This window comes from Heptranchias perlo, chromosome 18, assembly GCF_035084215.1.
Source record: "Heptranchias perlo isolate sHepPer1 chromosome 18, sHepPer1.hap1, whole genome shotgun sequence".
In the NCBI taxonomy this organism is placed as follows: domain Eukaryota; kingdom Metazoa; phylum Chordata; class Chondrichthyes; order Hexanchiformes; family Hexanchidae; genus Heptranchias; species Heptranchias perlo.
Window position 1 is genome coordinate 13,547,061 of NC_090342.1, and position 21,625 is coordinate 13,568,685.

The 21,625-nt window shown below is 36.8% G+C and overlaps 1 protein-coding gene across 1 annotated transcript; it reads left to right on the forward strand.

The window, feature by feature from the left end:
- The first annotated feature begins 329 nt into the window (after positions 1 to 329).
- Positions 330 to 19,903, forward strand: slc38a2 (solute carrier family 38 member 2). Its single transcript, XM_067999407.1, has 16 exons — positions 330 to 675; positions 1,608 to 1,872; positions 2,154 to 2,235; positions 2,367 to 2,482; positions 4,991 to 5,064; positions 5,170 to 5,262; positions 5,433 to 5,514; positions 9,566 to 9,648; positions 10,325 to 10,383; positions 11,518 to 11,718; positions 11,964 to 12,043; positions 12,689 to 12,789; positions 13,747 to 13,871; positions 15,317 to 15,461; positions 15,592 to 15,689; positions 17,150 to 19,903. The coding sequence occupies exons 2-16, from the start codon at positions 1,754 to 1,756 to the stop codon at positions 17,249 to 17,251; spliced, it is 1,560 nt and encodes a 519-aa protein (XP_067855508.1). The 5' UTR covers positions 330 to 675; positions 1,608 to 1,753; the 3' UTR covers positions 17,252 to 19,903.
- The last annotated feature ends 1,722 nt before the right edge of the window (positions 19,904 to 21,625 follow it).

The window sequence follows — 21,625 nt, forward strand, 5'->3', positions numbered from 1 at the left end:
TTATCTCTCAGGTTGGGGTTTTAAGACGGGGATTTGATCCAGTTGTCAATTTTGATAGATAAATTACATATGTGCATTTTTCCAGCTGTAGGAAATACAGAAAAAGTATCAGAAGTATTAATTCTAACCGAAAAACATTTTCTCTGAAATAACAAAAATAGAAGCTTGAATTCAGATTTAAGCGTTTGATGTTGGTCAGTATTATTTACAAACACTGAAATTATATATATTTAATTTACAAATTGGGAGTGGAGGGTATACCTACTTTTGCGAAAGCTTCAGTGAAAGGCTCCGCCCCCTGTCTGATGCAATTTCCAACTGCTTCTTATATCAGTCGCACAAACACCTTTCAATCCAGACGAGATACATACCGGAGTAAAACAGACTCAGTAATTGTTCTGTGGATTAATCGGATATAACCTCAGTTTGTTAACATACAGTCCTCAAAATATAAATTTCAACTGGAAGAACATTCAATCGGGCTGTGTGAAAATTAATCGTTTGAAAAGAAGCCTTAGCCGCTTGAAATAAATCGAAATCCAATAAATGCTGCTTTCTGTTTTACGCTGACGTTTTGGATCCAAATAACGACCTACTATTTCATATATCGAACTGAATTGTGACCGTAGAGGATCAAAGAGCCTCATCGAGAAGACCGAAAGAGTCTGGGAAGAGGTGAGATATGTGTTCAAGCTATTGTCTATGTAACTAATTCACTATTTCATTATCGTAGAAATTATTTGATTAATTACTAAACAGTTACCTTTAATGTAGATCTCTAATATGGATTTGATTTTATCGGTAGCAAAATTATATGTTTTATATGAATATGTTTTATATATTGCGGATACCGAAAGAGGGAAGATGATGCAACAACCTTTCGATACCGTCTGTTCATTATCTGAAAATCAGAATTTCGCATCAAATAATCAGATTGTTTTTGTTTCAAAGAATATTTCCCTTTTATACATAAGAAAGGTGTATGAAAAAGCAATCTGATTTTATTTCAGTCCTGTATATTTAGAGTTTTTTTTCCGTAAGTGAATTGGCGCTTTAATCAGCCATGCAGAAAAAAAAATGTATTCAACTCAATGTTGCAGTCTCGTGAAATAGCACGCCCAGTGGGATTAGCAGACTGATTAACAGATACATGGCAAGAGGCGATATTATTTGGTCGTGGAAGATTTCTCCCACGTTAGAAATTTATAATCAAACAACTTAGGTTTTAACTAGAATGGTAAAATAGGTTAAGTAATAAAAATCAGTACAAATAAAAAAAACTATCAGGAGGATGGATTTGGGCAATCGTTGCATCATATTTCAAAAATGTGTATACCTAAATGTTAATACAGTAATTTCGTGTGCAAGCTATGTCTCGGGTTTGAATGCATTCAGGGGGGTTTTTTTTTGTTTAACTGCATTCAGTGGCGATGCTGCTGTGTTTACATTGTACTGCTCTGATAGGCTCGCCAGGCACAACACCACATTGCCGCTCTTCAGTATTTTTCCATTCGAGATTGCTGCCCATCGTGGGTCACGTGGGAAGAGACAATTAAGGAGGATGTTCTGCCGGTTGCTTGGTTATTGACGTATCACTATTTCCTTAGGGACCCACACGGACAAAGCACAGGGAAACGGCAAATCTCTGGGAAAAGGGACACATTGCCGGCAACAACAACAACAACAACAAAGCAGAGAGAACCAAATTACGATTTAGGAGTGTTTCAGTTTGGGAAAATCAACTGGCGATACCATGACTATAACAGAGATGAACAGATTTAACATCACTCCCGATGACGACACCAGCAGCACTAACAGTAATGAATACAACTACACAGAAAATGCGAGCACTAAAAAGGTTCCCATCAGTAGGTAAGGAAAGGCTGCTAATCTCAGATAATGAGAAATGACAAGTTTAATTGTATATAGATACTGTATTAATCATACTTAAAAGAAAATTATTTGCAACACAACTATTTTATACTATCTTTAATGCATTGAAATAGGAAGCCACATCACATGGCTTAATGAATAATTCAATTCTCTGAACTCGTGATTCGAACCATTAAAAATTAACGATTTACATTTAGCATAAAAGATTATTCCAGCAATTCAGTTTTGTTCAATACTGCAATTTTGTTTTATTTTTACAGTCAGTATGTTGATATTGATGCAGAAAGCCAGAATTTTCTGCCAAATTTATACTATGGGAAAAAGAAATTTGAAGAAGAATATGTAAGTGTTCCATGTTCTTATTCTGTTTATCATCCTCTTTTCGAAATTAAGTGTCCGGAATCTAATGCACCTGAAAATCTGCTGCCGCAGCAGCTGTGATTCTCTTAACCTGTTTATTTTTTTTTCTCCAGAGGGCTGGAAATACCTCATTTGGAATTTCTGCATTTAACCTCAGCAATGCTATCATGGGCAGTGGTATTCTCGGACTGGCATATGCCATGGCTAATACCGGAATCGCACTTTTTGTGTAAGTGTTTGAAATATGACAAAACAAAAAGCACGTGCTTTGTAAGATGCAGTTCTTAACCTGCTGACGCTGCAGTGCAGCACTGACTGCAGCAGAACCTAATGCGGTCCTTTACTGTATGCCTTACCTACTGTTTAATCACGTGCCATGGGGGAGGAGACAAAGTGGGTTTTTAAATACTACGGTATTTTCAATCATGCGCTTACAATATACAGCAACTTTGACATTTGGATTGACATTTAAAATGTTGTTGCAGGTACAATAGCAGCTGCAATCCAGTGTTATGTATAAGAATACGAGATCCGATAAATTATGGGGTAGAATTAAGTATTGGTAGCTTGGCACCGATTAGAAAAAACAGTTGCTAAAAGCTTCCACACTGTTAGCATTTGCATACAGTGAACCAACAATTCAATACAGAATTGTAGTTGAATGTAAAAACAGCAGATTTTTACGCTAATAATTGGGAAATATGGGGCATGATTTTTTTCTTGTCTTTGTCTTCAGCTAATCTGTGGGTAAGATAGCTTTAATACCTCAAATCATCCTGAAATGCCATCTTAACAGTCATAGACTAACCAACATAAAAATGAGTAATGGATACATCTGCATATGTTGTGAAGAGTGGGCAGAAGGAGCATGGAACAGTTCAGACTGGGTTGCTTTTTCAATGTCCTTAAGATTAATCATTTGTAAATAGGCCTCGGGATGGTTTCCTTCTGTTCTTATCAGTCACTCATTGAAGATGACCTTGAGTAATTGTGCAAGACACTGGCAATGTTTTCTTGAGGGGGCAGGGGGTGTTTACAAACAAAGCATTCAGTGGCAACTGGTTGAATTCAATAGAATGAATGAATGGAATTTCATTTTTAAGCCTGTCTAAGGAGGTCAGACTTGTGAAATGTGGTATAATTGTTTTGCTGCAGATCTTAATAGTCATGCAGTGGATTATATTATAGAAATGGGTTTATCATGTGATGCAGAGCAGCTAGCCAATGCCAAAATGTAACATGGGAAAATATGCAGGCCATAGTGTACCAAAACAATGATTTATTTGATGTCTTTCTAAGGCATGGACATAAATGAAATGTGTGTTAAATAGTGTTTGTTATCAAGAAAGGGAGACTGTTCAGAATTCTCATCATATATCAAATTTACAACCAAGGGGCATTTAAAATAATTAGCCTGGAGTGACTACTTATCCTAACAAGGGTGTGTTTCTTTGATGAATCAAGAAGGTAAACAATGGAACTCCTAAACTAGTTTATGACAAATGATCTTATGACCACCTGGAAGAATGAGGATCCGATCTTTATTCCCAGTGGGACTAGTCATGTCCATATAAGATCAGAAGTGTTAATTAAACTACACTGTGATTCATCAGTGATAGTGCCAAAATGTTATCAACTATGAAACATGGCTGAGCTTAATAAAACACTTTGAAAATTCAGATGCTGTTGATGTTGCTGCTATTCTATTGTGCAAGGATTCAAAGTACTCTAAACTGATAAAAATCCAGCAAAGCCAAGAATATAATAGATTAAAATTTACATGGTAATTTGAGTTCAAGGCATTTGAAGGTGCTGTTCCTGAAACATAAGGAGGGTAATAGTAAGAAAATAACTTTCTAGATTTATTTACATGTTCATGGCAATTTTAGTGCTGTTTAAATCTAGATTTTTCTTTTAAAATAAACAATTGCCTTTTTAATGATGTCTGCGGTAATGATCATAAGATTTGCTAAACAAAGCTTTGGACAAAGGAATGAGTTTAATCTTTGTATGTAGCACATAGTTTTCATGCTATAGAGGTGGGGAAGCACATGTGACATTGGCCACAAAGGCAATGGACTATAGTTTATTGCAAAAAAAGCTATTTATAGTTTGAGTGTAGTATCAGTTACTTTACATTAGAGATTACTCTGAGAAATTGATGTTCCTTGGATGAGAACGGTGCATATTTAAAATGTCAACATACAAGGAAGAGATTGTGAAGGAGTGTCCTCTGATATGTGAAACCCATTTCTGCACCCAATAAATCAGCCACATGTTAAAACCTTTGAAATCAAAAAAAGATACCATTTCTTCATGTTAGAAATTAAGGTAATGATTTCAAATAAAGTGAATTCTGCTTTAAAAGATAATCTATTCTTAGTCACAAGTTTATTAACGATATAGGAAAAAAAACACTTTAGACCACCTGTTTTCTACCCAAAATCAAACCTTTAACATTTTTAAATAAATTTTGTGGACTCCAAACAGATTTTTAAAAACTAGCTGGCTAATTTGTTTTTCAAGGAAAATGATGGCAAATAGTTTACAGTCACTTTATTTCATTACAATTAAAGACTTATTTGTTAATGCTACTCCAGGTACTTTGATTTTAATGTAAATTAAATTCCAAATATTCTTTAAGGAGATTTCAGCCCGCTGTTTATGATTCATCGTAAAGCATTATAATAATTTTTTTACTGCTTTCATTACAATATGTTTTTCACCTTTTTTCCAGGATCCTTTTGAGTGCTGTATCAATATTTTCACTATATTCTATACATCTTTTATTGAAGACTGCAAAAGAAGGAGGTAATGAATAAGCTCTTTGCTTAAGTGAGTCATTTAATCTACCAATTTTAAATAAACATTTTCTTTTAACGCATGTTTATTAAACTGTTACTTTTTTTGTTCTAGGTTCACTGGTATATGAACAGCTGGGACTAAAAGCATTTGGGTTGCCTGGGAAGTTGGCAGCATCCATTTCAATCACGATGCAGAACTTTGGAGGTAAAATTCTAGTGCCTCCCTAAAATAGCATTTATTTATTTAAAAGGCCAACTTCCTCACTAATGTCCTTATTCAAACATGAACACTTTTAGTTTAAATTTCCTAGTGTAGGAGAGTCTATAAATTAATTTTTTTGTTTTCTATTTTTTCTCCTTTTTTTCTGACTGCAGCTACATCAAGCTACCTCTACATAGTGAAATACGAGCTACCAATAGTCATTCAAGCTTTCCTGGGACTTGAGGAAAATACTGGGTATGTTGAATCAGCAACTTGATAATATTAGGCACACCATGGAGAAAATGTATGCTGTATATTTCAGCACTTTTCCAGAAATATTAATCTTTTAAATAACTCCCTTGACTACTAATAAGTACCACTACAGTTAAAGGTCTCATATCACATTGTGTTGAAAAACATGTAGGGTTGAATTTAGATGCAAAGATGAAGGTATTTTGGCTTCTTCAGAATCTATCTCAGAAAGTTCCTTTGTATCATTTCCTTAGGTAAGTAAGATACTCCATTTGGCCCAATATTTGAATGTTTTGATAACATAAACTTTATTCACTATCATTATTCTAATAATGCCATTTAATGATTCGGTATCCCATGCTTTGTGAAAGGCTAATTTTCAGTGATGTGTAAGGATATGCAGCCACAGCCCTGAAATGTAATATGGTGCCACTCTTGTGACTAACACCCATGTACTGAAACAGCTATCTGTTTCTAGTTTCTAACCAAAACTGCATTAGTCAGCCAAACACAATTTAAATAGAATAGTAAGTGGGCATTTTTATTTTTCTATGATAGATTGCATGCTGGATGCCACAGACCACCATTTTATTTTGACCATGCTGTAGAAAAGGGAGAGGAGCCATGTGGTTTTTGTACTGCTGGCATGTATAAACCTACATCCCCTTTGAAGTCTATGGTTGAAAAGCAACAGCCATGTCTTTTGACATAGGCAGTGCATGTGCAGTTACTTTAATGTCACAGTTGCAGCTATTAACTTTGCTTGCACAATCATACCCAAGTGAGAACAAAAAAAGCAAAAAACTGTTGATGCTGGAAATCTGAAACAAAAACAGAGAATGCTGGAGACACTCAGCCGGTCAAGCAGCTTCTGTGGAGAGAACAGACAAGCTTGCCTTTCAGGTGTGGCGCCTTCACCAGAACGTGCCCAAGTGAGGTGGGTTCAATATTGCTGCTGGTGTTGTTAATTCCACTTGAAAGTAAACAGTTTGAATTCAACCTTAATGCATTGCCAACTAGAAGTCATTATGCAATGCAAACATAACGTAAATCATATTCCATTCATACAGTAATTGGAAGCTTGTAAATGATTTATGCAATATGGAGCAATATAAAAGAGAAGTACAACAGTGATTGGGAAAAGCCATATTACAAAATGCACATTCGTCCTTCCTGGAATTGGTTATTTTGCGTCATCTAATTACTGTAGAAGAGATAATGTAACATTAGAACTGCGGCTGATGTTTAGCTTTAGGCTAAATGGTGTAAGTGCTTTGCAAAAACACAGGTGTCTTCTAATGGTATTGAGTGGTGCAGCAAAATGTTAATGAATGGTGATAGATTGGGAAAAGGGGAGGTGCAACGAGACCTGAGTGTCCTTGTACACCAGTCACTCAAAGCGAGCATTCAGGTGCAGCAAGCAGTTAGGAAGGCGAATGGTATGTTGGTCTATATTGCTCCATATTGCATAAATCAATTACAAGCTTCCAGTTACTGTATGAATGGAATATGATTTACGTTATGTTTGCATTTCATAATGACTTCCAGTTTGGCGAAGCATTAAGGTTGAATTCAAACTCTTTACTTTCAAATGGAATTAACAACACCAGCAGCAATATTGAATCCACCTCACTTGGGCACGTTCTGGTGAAGGCTCCACACCTGAAACGCAAGCTTGTCTGTTCTCTCGACAGAAGCTGCCTGACCGGCTGAGCGTCTCCAGCATTCTCTGTTTTTGCTTTAGATTTCCAGGAGCAGGGATGTCTTACTGCAGTTATGCAGGGCCTTGGTGAGACCACATCTGGAGTATTGTGTGCAGTTTTGGTCTCCTTATCTGAGGAAGGATGTCCTTGCCATGGAGGGAGTGCAATGAAGGTTTACAAGACTGATTCCTGGGATAGCAGGACTGACGTATGAGGAGAGATTGGGTCGACTAGGCCTATATTCACTAGAGTTTAGAAGAGTGAGAGGTGATCTCTTCGAAACATATAAAATTCTAACAGGACTAGACAGACTAGATGCAGGGAGGATGTTCCCGATGGCTGTGGAGTCCAGAACCAGGGATCACAGTCTCAGGATACGGGGTATGCCATTTAGAACCGAGATGAGGAGAAATTTCTTCACTCAGAGGGTGGTGAACCTGTGGAATTCTCTACCAGAGGAGGCAGTGGAGGCCAAGTCATTAGATGTATTCAAGAAGGAGATAGATATATTTCTTCATGCTAAAGGGATCAAGGGATACGGGGAAAAAGCGGGAACAGGGTACTGAGTTAGACGATCAGCCATGATCATTTTAAATGGCAGAGCAGGCCCGAATGGCCTATTCTTGCTCCTATTTTCTATGTTTCTATGAACGGATAGATTACTTTTGCCCTTTGTTCACAATGTCACAGTTGCAGCTATTAACTTTGCGTGCACAATCATGCCCAAGTAAGAAGAAAAAAAGCAAAAAACTGTGGATGTTGGAAATCTAAAACAAAAACAGAGAACGCTGGAAACACTCAGCAGGTCAGGCAGCTTCTGTGGAGTAGACAAAGTAATTTTACGATGGCACAGTTCTACTTTCCCCCCCTCCCCCGCTCTTTTAATTAAAGTTACGAATGACTTTTGCAAATAAATTTTTAATTTACTTTTGAGTCATTTGATGAAACTTACCACAATGACAAACAAAGCAATAGATGTAAAGCCTCTGGAAAAAACTCACATGAATATGGATGATGTCACAGGCTAAATGAGCTGGTGCATTTGACGTTCATTTTTAAAAAAACGTAACTGGATAGATCAAAAATATCAAATCTATATATGGGAATTCTGTCCTGTATTTGAGAAGATGGCATGGTCTTACGTGCCAGAAACAAAGTGATCAGAAAATCACTCGGAATACAAAAAAAATAAAGGCCATGCATCTAATTAATCTGATTGGAAGAGTTACAATAGAAATAGAAGTGAATAGGAGGGTGCCATAATTAATAATATAGACACCTAATTCAAACTAACATAAATGCAGTGAAACCTTTTCATCTATAATTGTGTAATTCAGGTCAATAAAATGATTAATGTGCCATGGTGCCCACCAGTCGAGGAAGGCTTCAAGCAAACCAGTGGACACTGCGTGGCCATAATCCATGGTTACCCGGGCATATACTAAAGATCAAAATATCAGCCAATGTCCTGTTTGTTTCAAGCCAATTGGGTAGTATTAGAAACAATAGGGTGGCAATGCCACCAGTAATTACAAGTGCCCCTGCTCCATGAAGGAGGGCACCACCAATAATGAACAGGCTAGGCAGCTTGTCAAATTAAAAATGCAAGGCAGCAAGTTCAAATAAGAAGTTGATAACTTGAATCAGTGAAACAGTGCCTCAATGAATATACCTGGGGTACCTATTGGGCACAAGCACAAGGTCAAACTCCATCAGACCTCCAAGATTGAAAATCAACCAGTGTCAGCATAAAAATTATTTCTAGATTTGTTGTATAAACAAATACAGCAAATCTTCCTTGCTACTTTTGTACAAATGGTTAAATGCGTATTGGTTGAAAATGTTGATATTAAGGTACCACTATTGAGGCAGATAAGAACTGTGAACTTTATTTATTTATCTTTCCATTTAAAAAATGTGGCGGAGTCGTTCAGCTGCATTGGGATTGGTTACAACCTGTTTTCCCCGTTTGTTCCACTTAGCCTCAGGTGTCATGTGGCTAATGAATGTTTTGGACTGGTTTTATCTAGTTCCATTTTTGGTGTTTTTGTTTGGAGTAAGCCTACAAACTGGTTGAACCAATGTCTTCCAATGTTTTGCCTTGGCAGGAAGGATAGAGAAAACTAATCACAGCTCAATAGCAGGGCAGTAACATTACGTTTAAATTACAGAAGGGACTCCGCTCTCAAAGCTTTAAGCCATTTAAAAATTGTCTCGATTTATTGAACACATGCAAGACTGCACCATATGTTTTTAAGAAGGATGTACAATGTTAAAATAATTATGTTAGGAAAATTCAGTCATTCTATTCAAAATAAGACTTAGAGCATTTTACTTGTTTTCTTTTTCAGACATTGGTATCTGAATGGTGATTACCTGGTCCTTTTGGTGTCTTTCATCATAATTCTTCCCTTATCTCTTCTGAAGAATTTAGGTGAGTAGTTTGCACTGGAAATTGTTGACAGTAAGAGTATACTTATAAAAGCCACAAGCTATGATAGTCGTCACCTATCCACCTTTGGAGCGGGCAGTCTGGTTTTTAAGTAGTTTGTCTGGAAATTTCCAAAATGTGATCTTGACACCAAAATTCTGGTTTTGGAAATCCATCATCTTTCACTTAATTCTGTGTGCCATGATGTGCATGAATCAGTTATTAATATTGTTGAGACTGTCAATGAACTTTCATCACTGGCAAAGCACATGACAGAACTCAAATCATGCACTTCTAGCCCTATCCCCTTCTTGCCCTCTGTTCAGTTTTGAACTTGACAAAAGGCAGTCACTCTTGTGTGTACCAAATGTTGCACAGCTCAGGACAACGTAATTGCATAGTCAAAGTTGAGGAGTGATGTTAATTATCAGTCAGTTTCTTCAGGCATGCTTTTATCTGTTCACCACTGGGAGATTATTGAATAGCAATTATACTCAAAAAAAATCATCAGAGAAAATTTCCTATTTGTGCAGTGTGGCTAAATTGTAAAGGTCTTTATAAAGAATGCATTTATAATTTTGCTACATTTAGTGTGCAGAAGTATTAAATCATTAATTAGAGAATAATTGAAGGCTACTGTTGACACCCAATCATGCAAATCTTTTGTCTTATTTTACAGGTTACCTGGGCTACACAAGTGGGCTGTCTCTTCTTTGCATGCTTTTCTTCCTAATAGTTGTAAGTATGAAATTGGATTTATATAGTTAGAAAAGACAACACAAACTGTATAAAATATTGAATGCCAGAGTCAATTTTGCAGAGGGTCTTATTGGCTTTGATTTTATAATGATTGTCCAAGTAGCATAGCATTTTTTTTTTGCAGAGCAGTGGAAACAGGTTTTAGCCCATGAATTTCCCACATTGCACAGATTTCTCCCAACCTCTCCTAAAACTTGCAAAAGGTCCCACAACCCTCTAGTACCACATTCAAGTGGGCTTTTATATCTCAAATCAATGATTATCAACAGACTATTTGACTGTGGGGGAAATCAAAGCCAGGCCCCATCATGATATCCTGTGGCCAATTGTGACATCCCTGGGGTTTCCTCAGCTGAGATCAACTAATGCAGCAAAGCCCAGATTTTGAACCAGGGATCTCATGTTCTGAATGGCTCACAACTTCAGTAGGTGGTGTTCTTATGCATGGCCCTATGGGAGCCCATCCATTACTAAAGGTTCTGGGTAGTAAAGGTGGAGAGGTAGGCACTCTTGTCTGTCCACATTCTCAGAAGTATTTCATGGATCTCAGATGTTAATGCTTTCAGTTTGATTTCCTATCTTACTCCTCCTGTCCTGAAGTAGTGAGTAACATTGAATATGGTTTCATATGAGTGCTACCGTCCAGTGTCTTACACAAATGGCCATGCTTCATGCTGGAACCTGGATAATGAGAGTCAGAGAGCTGTTTTATGATAGGAACCATCACAGTTGAGCCTGCTTTGTTCTCCGACAACATCCACCCGTGCACACTTTCAGCAGGGATTGCTGGATGTCAGTCAGGTGGCTGTTATTTTCCTTTCCCCACCTAAAGGATGCTGAGGTCAGTTGTGGCAGCCCTCTGCTGCATTTCTGAGATTTATTAGCTCAATGTAGAGCATGCATTGAACCTGGAACCTTCCTGATTTGTATCACATTACATAGGGCATGAACTCACTGAGCCATCACTGGCACTAGGAGAATTTAAATAGATTTTAAAGATGGGTGTGCCTTTTGACCACAAGTAAATGTGTTTTCCATTGATAACCATTCTGTACTGTAGTCATTCGTTTGTATTTTTTTAAACCCCAAATCTCACTTTACAAATTCTTGCAGGTAATTCACAAGAGCTATGAGATCCCTTGTCCGTTGCCTGATCTGGACCAAGATATAGGGAATGTAACATTCAATGCCACCATAATGATGACTGCAACCTCTGCATATGAAACAGTTACAAGTGGATCAGAGGCCAATTTAGCACATAATTCAACTGATGAGGATATCTGCAAACCACAGTATTTTATCTTCAACTCACAGGCATGTATGAATAAACTGTAAATTGTATATTTCCACGCTTATTCAAAGGATCATGATGTTAAAGTGTACCAATTTATAGCCCATGAAATTTGTGACACTGTTAATCATGATACTTCACAATACAATTATTTTACTGCCAAGAAGTATAGCTAAACATCCCTAATATCCATTCATTAAAATTGTGAAGAGTATTTTCTATTTGTGCTGACGTGTGATTAACCTTTCCGTTCTCCTCTGGTTTTCAGACTGTCTATGCCGTACCAATTCTGACATTTGCATTTGTGTGTCATCCAGCTGTACTTCCCATCTATGAAGAACTCAAAGAGTAAGGACACATTTTTTTATACTGAGCATTGATTCAGTCTGTGATTAGAGATACCTTTTTGGGTTAACTGGAAGCGTCCTACATTAAATAAGTTGGGGATGGTTCTGATTCAGTTCCTAGGCTGCATGGTCTGCTTCTTAAAACTGCCCATAATTTTGTACAACTTGACACTCACTTAAAGAGAGCCCTGATGTATATATCTGATATAGAGAAGTGAAAATTCACAACATGAATTCTTCAGCGGTTGGCATCGAAGCATGTTGCTGGGACAGAGCAGAGATAACTTTTCTCTGTGTTTGGCACGCATTACACCAAACGTTGGAGTATCTGATGCTAACACTGGGTGCCCAGAGTGAAAAAACGTTCTGTTCTCCAACATGTCATCCCTCAACACAGTCAGCACTAACATTCGCCAAAAATGTAATACTGCTTGTTGATTTTCTAGATCAAATATTCAGTTTCACACTTTGATGCAGTGACTTGAAGTGCCGGCATGTTCATTTACTAATAAGTTCTTAAAATTGACTTAGGTGAATCTATCAATTTCTAGCTTTCTGATGAGATATTAATATTTATGCTCTGTTAGGGTTTAAAGCACGATTGTGATGAGCGAATCATCAAAGAAACATTTTCTTTCTCTTTCAGCCGCTCCCGCAAGAAAATGCAGAGCGTTTCCAATGTTTCATTTCTCTTTATATTTATTATGTACCTGATGGCTGCTCTCTTTGGTTACCTGACCTTCAGTGGTAAGTTCGATATAACATTCTCTACTCTTTTATCCATTACCCTCCTGCAGCAGTGCTTTCTCCCAGTCTACAGTTCCATAGGCATTGGGAATCCTCCACGACCTAATCCAAATAGCCATTCTTCATGTGCAAGTAGGACTTGAACCCAAAACTTTCTGACTCCTACCAGGTGTGCTAATATGACAATTTTTAAAAAAAATTAAATTAAAAGAACTGAAAGATTTCCTCAAAAAAATTGTACTCCCACAATATTTGGTTCTTCTTGGGTTAACTAAAAGTCTGAAATATAAAATTCAATATTTTTGTTAAAGGCTTCAAGAAATGATCACTAACATTTGATGTAGTTTAAAGCTATATACTTCAATTTTGGTCTAAAATCAAGTAAAACTTGCTAAATTAAACCCTTAGTATTACTTAGTTAATTTTTCTGCCATTTTTTAAAATCCTTGATTGTTTTAATAGTAGTATAGATTATCGTGTTGCTCCACTAAATGCATGACCGGGGTAGCCTGGTTGTTTGCAGATTTGAATCCAAAGTAGTGGTCCTGGCAATGTTAAGCAGCGATGGAGTCAATAAAATAGATTTTTAAAAATAATTTGTTGATAGGGAGTTGCAGCTTTAGTGATGCATTATTTGACGCATTTATTGCTCTCTGAACACACATCTTGATTGTATTTGCTAATATGGTTATGGTCATGGCTAGTCATCATAAATGATCAAACAAGTTACTACAAGGAAGAAACCATCAAATTGGGATCAAAACATTATACACCAGTTTTCAGAATTAAATCACATTCAAAATTGTTGTTGCTAATTACACAAGTGAGAAATTTAACAAAACAAAATGATCGGAAATGTTTCAGAATTTATCCTGAGGCATTTCCTTCGATTGCATATTTGAAAGCAAAGTAAATCAGACTTGAAATGAAAACTAATGATCTGTTTCCTTTTGGCAGGAAAAGTTGAGCCAGAGTTGCTTCACACTTATTCAAAGGTGTATCGATTTGATGCTGTCCTCCTTATTGTTCGCCTGGCAGTACTCGTAGCTGTCACACTGACAGTTCCAGTTGTTCTTTTTCCAGTAAGTACATTCAGTGAAAAGAAATATTCTCTTCAATAAAGTCTAGTACTTTCACTTGCATCAGCCATCAGAATAAGGGTGATACCTGCTCTGGATTCAAGCCAACAGTATAAAAACCATCCTAAGTATGCCTTTCTAGGGTAACAAAGGTTAACCAGACAAGATTACATTTAATTTAATTGGGAAAAGATGCAGTTCAAGTAGTAGTTCGCTGCTCTTATGCTTTAAAATTGATAACAGCACTTTTGTGCCTAATTCATTGTTTGTCATCCAGTATTTTGCCATTTTTTAAATTTAAGACCTATCTGCTTTAGAGCAGTGCCACGGGATGTTAATTCCTGCTTCCAAATAGTAAGTTTGTTCAAAATACATGGAATCACACATTATTTCTTCCTTTGCGTGATTTTAGAAAGTGTAACCTTGTATCTTATTTTGATACAAAATGATTCCACAATTCTATTAAGGGTAAAGCTGTATTGTCTCACAGTTTGAATTTTCCACCCTTTGTATGAATTAAAGACCCGTTAAAAAGATCAAAGCACTATCCTTTACAAATATGAATTCATGTCTCTGTTGCAGAAAAAACAGACTTAATTTTGGTCCCGCATAGTTTGCATACTCATTTTATTGACCTCTGCTGTTTGCTTCTGAATTTTTGCCAATCACAGAACTCAGAAATAAAGGGCAAATGTCTTTAGTATAATTACACAAGCTATGTAATTCAAAAATTGACCTTCATTACAAACTGGAACATCTTTATAACAGATTTTATTAGGCAAATCATTTATTTAATATTTGTATTTTTAAATGGACATCTCAACACGAAGGATGGCCATGCTGAGAAATGTATGTTTTTTTCCACGGTTTGTAGCAAACTCTGTACCAGTCACTCAAAAGTCAGCTGTTATAACACAAGTTAGATGCAAGGTAAACCTTGTTCTGACCTAGTAATGTGTCTTAGCCCCAACCTGAGAAGAGAAACACTTACTGCATCAATGTAATGTTTCTATTTTAAATACCAGCTATCTCTATGACCTAAGTGAGGCTACAAATTTACTGTCAAACTTCGGACAATGTGCTGTAAAGTCAAGACCAATAAGTTTGAGATTGCCTAAACTAGCCTTGCTTGGGACCATTACTGTCATTAGAGAAGTAACTTTCATTCCCATTAGCTACAGTTAGATTTGAATATAGCTGCTAGAGGGGAAGTACCTTGTTCTATCCCACTGTATTGCCCATTTCCTTATGTAGTTTGGGTATGTCTGGGTGAGAATCTAATAATTTTATTAGATTAGCAATGGTATGGCACTAGCTTTGAAAGCTTGTTTTGACTTTATTTGTCTGTTACTTGTTGGGGCATAAGATTTACTATTTTCACTTTGGTGCTTTGATAAATGCGGTGTAGGATGAAACAATGTTGGAATAATGTTAATCTTCTCCCACAGATTCGTACCTCTGTTCAGCAGCTGCTATTTCCTAGCAAAGAATTTAGTTGGATACGTCACAGTATAATCACTTTTGCAATTCTGGGTAGCACTAATTGCCTGGTGATCTTTGTTCCTACCATCCGGGACATCTTTGGGTTCATAGGTAAGTGTGCGCATGAAACAAAATGTGTCTTTTTAATGCCATTCACACCTGCACTTCCTGTTCAATTAAACAAATTAATTGGACTTCATGCAGCTTAATCTATCCTAACTTTGTTCCGCATTTCTTCTAGGTTCGTCTGCTGCTGCTATGTTAATCTTCATCCTGCCTTCTGCATTTTACCTCAAACTTGTAAAGAAAGAGCCTATGAAATCAGTGCAGAAGATTGGGGTATGTACCAAACTGGCCTTTGATCTACATTGGACAATGTATTGATAAGAGCAAACATCTGACAATTCAGCTCATGTTTAGAGATAAGCAAATTCCCTTGAGGTGTGACCTATGGCTGTAAATTTCTACAGCATTAGAATACGCATTTATGCAGCAAGTGGTGAATTAATTTGGTACATGATAGGTCTTCACATATTCCACCTCAAAAGTATTTCTGTAGGATATTATAGCTGCTCTTATATTATTCAAAAAATAATATTCAAAAATATACTTCAATGAAAAGGAAAATGAGATGGAGTGTATAACGGGCGGCCGATCCACTCCCGCCCGGTCTGTGCCCCCGTCGAAGTTGAATTTCACCCCTTATGTTTTTTCATTGTAAACTATAGCCTTTTCTAAATACTTCATAAGTAAGCAATGCAACATACTTAAGTAATCATATAAAGTTGAATTTTACCCCCACAGGCCCTGAAAGTCTGTGGAGATTCTGCCAGTCTCCTGCCAGAGTCACAGCGGGTAAACAGGGAATTTCTAGGCCTAATTCTTTATTAGAAAGCAGAAACATTAGTAGTAATACAGTAATTGGTCAATCTAGCCTACTCTTCCAAAACTCCCTGCAGGTACCATATTGTGATTCTAGAACTAATAGCCCTGAATCTTACTCACTAAAAGGAATTCACCACACCCTTATTTTTTTTTAAACTTGACACGGTTTTCTGTTGTACCACCATGGTTGATAATCCATTCCCTGTTTCTATCACCCTCCTACTGAAAAATGTTCCCTAAGTTTCTTATTTTTGACAGCCTTAATTTTAAACGGTGCCTCAAAAGTCACCATATCCTGTCCCTGACAGAATAATTTTTCTGGATCTAATTTCAACATACCTGTTAAAATTTTAAAATTAAATTGGTCAAAGCCAACTTACCTTTTTGAACGTAAGCTAGCTTTCTTTAATCAGCCCTGACCTTTAAGATGATCCTTTATGCCATCCCTCATCAAGTTGTCAAACATGTTCCCTACAATCAAGGTACGGCTCGCAAGTCTTTGATTTGAGGGTTCATCTCTTGCCCTTTTTTTTAGAATGTGGATCATGTTTGCTATATTCCAATCCATTAGGACATAACCCTGTTCCAATATGCTTTGAAAGGTAATGGCAGCCAACTCCACAAGCAACCTTGGATAGAAATTTTCAGAAGTAGGAAGATTGTTTAGTATAAGCTTTCTTAACCTATTTAAAATGCTTTCCCTTTTAAAATGGTTCTGAATTTGAACAGGATGTTTCATAGTACTGCCTGAATTAAAACACTGCATTTATAAAGACCAGTTAGCTATTTATTTAAAAGAATCAATGATATTTTGTTGAAAATCATGTCATACACATGCAAAGCATCTTTATTTTAGCCGCATAATGTATGTGGAAGAAAATGCTGTATTAAATAGTTTATCTTTTCTTTTCTAGGCATTAATTTTCCTCATCAGTGGCATACTTGTTATGATTGGAAGCATGACACTCATCATTCTCGACTGGACCCACAATGCATCAACGAATAATGGCCACTAAGCTCCAACAGAAGTAAACCACATACTCAACTGAGTGGAAATGATCATTCTATGAATCTTTCTCTCGAAGAACAATAACCAATAACTATATTTATTTTCCCCCATCAAAATTCCAAGAACTCAGGAAGACAGATTTTATGTTTGATGTCTTCCTAGAAAATAAGAATTGTTTTCCAAAGAGTGAATTCCATTAGTAGATTATATATATATTATAATCGTTATTGAGTAATGTGGGACCCAAGCAGTAATAATGCCATTCCTAGAGAATGGACTAATTGGTGTACAGTATGTATTTATAAGGCCACATGCTTGGCAGAACAAAATGTTATAAACCCTTAAAACATTAACTTGTTTGTAGATACAGTATCTAAATTCCCGTAGGTGTGCCTAAATAGTTTACTGTATATTAGTAGGTTAAAAGTAGCACGTAAGCATTCAATAATATTTTTGACCTTTTTTAAAAAAAAGGCTATTTGTGGACATAGACTTGACTATTTAAATTTTACGGCAGTAATCTGAATTTTAGTTGAGAGTTGTGTTTACTTCAGTTCAGAATGTAATGTTTATAACAATAACACATTGACAGATAAGACACAATGAAAGTTCTTACTCTGGGGCAGCCCAGCTTTTCTGGCAGAAGTACTATAACATCCCATAATTGGCTAACCACAGACAATTGGAGCTTTAGGAAACAGTGTATAGAGTTAAACATGGTAATCATGCCTTGTCAAAAATTTAGCATGGTGAGAGTATTTCTGTGAAGCTGGGTTTTCTTGTTTAACAATGCTGTTTTTAGCGGTGTATAATAACTATGCGAAAATTAACATCTAGAATCCATTTCATAATTAATGAGTTGATTGAAATACATTTCACACTTTTCAAATAAATTTTGTACCATGTGTTGATTACAGTTATGGCATTTATACAGATCTGCCAGCTGCTTATTCTACTTCTTTAACAATAATCTGTACTTGCTAACCTTCCTGCTTGTTGTCAGTGGTTTTTGGACATGCAGTGTAAGTGGGAGAACAGTCTCTGTTTTCTTTGTGTACTGCCATTTTGTTTTCTGCTAATAAAGATCAGTGGTACACTTTGTAGTTCCTGCATTGAACTCTTCACAAAGTGCACTCGTGACAATTCATGAGCAGAAAAACACCACTACATTGTCCCTTCTGTATCACATGTCTCAAGCCAAGCAGAAATTGTTGGTAGTTGAATTTGTGTGATTGTAATGAACAGTATGGTACTTTTATCAATAACTAAAGCTGAAAACACCACTAAACTATTCCCTTTGTGTCCCTTTACATATCACTTTGCCATCTGTAGGCACTACGAAAAATTGCTAAAGTTTTTAATACTGTCACTGATAATTTAAGTGATAACTAGTAGTGGAATACGACAGTGGTGGAACTGAGAAAGAGGGACCGAAAAGGAAAATATGAAATTGCATTAAAAATAATGTTGTATTTCAGTTTTTGCCTGCAATCCTCACTGATTTGATGCCCCCCAGTGTTTTAGTGTTATCCTGCTGTCACCCTGGTTACTTGAAAGAAATCTTACATATTGTGCTTCCTATGACAGTTCAACCTGCTATGATGTGTTTTTTTAATTTGCTATTTGTCATAGAATATTTATAGACCTGGAGGAAATCAGTATAATTTAACATATTTATGACATTGTAAATACAATTGTACATAATCTTGGATAATGTGTACATATATTGTCAATATTTAAGGTATTATTATCATTCCATGAAGTCCTTATGAGAACAGTTAGTAGACTCTCATCAAAGTCAGCAAGTTAAAGCTGAAACAATGGCTGTTTGAAGAACTTCTGCTGACTACTGGTAGAAGGAACTCTGTTTCAATGCTTTGTGTTTACTTTGTTCAATGTAACTTGTGTAACACAATGCCAAGTGCTAAAACGGTGTGATCATGCCAATGAACTGGCACAATGTAATTGTTTGTAATGAGTGACTGAACATTCGTACGTTCTGGATTACTGGTCGTTGCTGTCAAACAGAACCTCAGTTGTTCAACCTTGAAACCATATCTGATTTGAAATAAATGTGTTGAATGAATTATAGTTAACAAAAATCAACACTATTTTAAGAGTTCACTGTTACAGAAAACTCAAATCATTGCTCTTTCTAAAAATTGTGAAGCAATGAATCTATTGATATGACAATTTTTGATTCTCTTTGGAAAAATGTTATAAAAAGCATTAGGATGAACTGTGACTTACCGTTGAAGTTCATATTTCGAAGACAATCACCAGAACTTTAAAAAAATAAAGCTTGTGCATTGATATTACTTGTATAATTCACCCTAAATATTTGTACCAGTGCAAGCATGCAGTACAGAAAGCTTATAAAGCATGACTGCTGCCATTAGCATATTCTTTTAGTTAATGTGGGTAAAATGCCTTCATGTATGTTGTATTTTCAGACACTGTTAAAGGCTTTCCCTGACATTATGTAAAAGTTACCTTGTATGTATATTTCTATACCGTTAACTGTGAAAGGCTGACAATGTGGATGGAGGGATTTTGGTTGTTAGCAAAGAGAGTGCATTATTGCCAATGCTACACTCTTGTTTCAATGAAACACTCATTGTACTGTATATAGTGTAAATAAAGTTATACTCTGAAACAATTTTTCCATCTTTGTCTTTTGATATTGTTACAAATTCAGGTCTGCCATAGGTACCTTCCCAGGTTCAGTGACCTTAGTTAGTCCCTTAAGTGTCTTTTATAGGAGTTACCTCCCACTGCCCTATATCTACTAATATTATAGCGTGACCCAAGGGTGTAAGATTAGTGCCCCATTGTGACTTGAACCAAGCATCTGTCTTTCACACATGCACTTCTTCAATCTGTCTAAAGGCAGACCCAGCAAACACTTAGTGAAATGAGGTTTGAAGCAAATCGTTAAGCTACTTTATTTCACATCAGTTCAACATACAACAACAATTGTGGTCAGGTTCACTCATTTCCATCAATATAATTTGTTTTCTTTTTGTTGTTGAGTGTGCCATTTTTGCATTCTTTGTAATTTTTGGTGCAATACTTGAATACAGTATTCTTGGTTGCAGTTGCAATTCAAAGAACATTAAATAAAGTGGTGAGGTTTGAATTGCTTTGGGGATTTCAATCGTGCTGCAAACCAAATGTCGCTGCAATGACACCTAAGGTGATTTATCTGCACTTGTTATTATCCCGGGACCTGCATATTTGTTATTTATATTAATGATTTGGATGAGAATTTAGGAGGCATGGTTAGTAAGTTTGCAGATGACACCAAGATTGGTGGCATTGTGGACAGTGAAGAAGGTTATCTAGGATTGCAACGGGATCTTGATAAATTGGGCCAGTGGGCCGATGAATGGCAGATGGAGTTTAATTTAGATAAATGTGAGGTGATGCATTTTGGTAGATCGAATCGGGCCAGGACCTACTCCGTTAATGGTAGGGCGTTGGGGAGAGTTATAGAACAAAGAGATCTAGGAGTACAGGTTCATAGCTCCTTGAAAGTGGAGTCACAGGTGGATAGGGTGGTGAAGAAGGCATTCGGCATGCTTGGTTTCATTGGTCAGAACATTGAATACAGGAGTTGGGATGTCTTGTTGAAGTTGTACACGGCATTGGTGAGGCCACACTTGGAGTACTGTGTACAATTCTGGTCACCCTATTATAGAAAGGATATTATTAAACTAGAAAGAGTGCAAAAAAGATTTACTAGGATGCTACCGGGACTTGATGGTTTGACTTATAGGGAGAGGTTAGACAGACTGGGACTTTTTTCCCTGGAGAGTAGGAGGTTAAGGGGTGATCTTATAGAAATCTATAAAATAATGAGGGGCATAGATAAGGTAGATAGTCAAAATCTTTTCCCAAAGGTAGGGGAGTCTATAACGAGGGGGCATAGATTTAAGGTGAGAGGGGAGAGATACAAAAGGGTCCAGAGGGGCAATTTTTTCACTCAAAGGGTGGTGAGTGTCTGGAACGAGCTGCCAGAGGCAGTAGTAGAGGTGGGTACAATTTTGTCTTTTAAAAAGCATTTGGACAGTTACATGGGTAAGATGGGTATCGAGGGATATGGGCCAAGTGCAGGAAATTGGGACTAGCTTAGTGGTATAAACTGGGCGACATGGACATGTTGGGCCGAAGGGCCTGTTTCCATGTTGTAACTTCTATGATTCTATGATGTTCAGATCTTGCCACATCTACCTGGGCAGTCAAAGGAGACCTGTCTTTGCCACCTCCACTTTAGAAAAGAGGCTATCACAGAGTTATGCCTAGAGTAGACAACCCTCCAGGGTTGTCCTGGAATCTCCAGGAATTAAAGATTAATATCCTAAACACTGCTGCAAGCAAC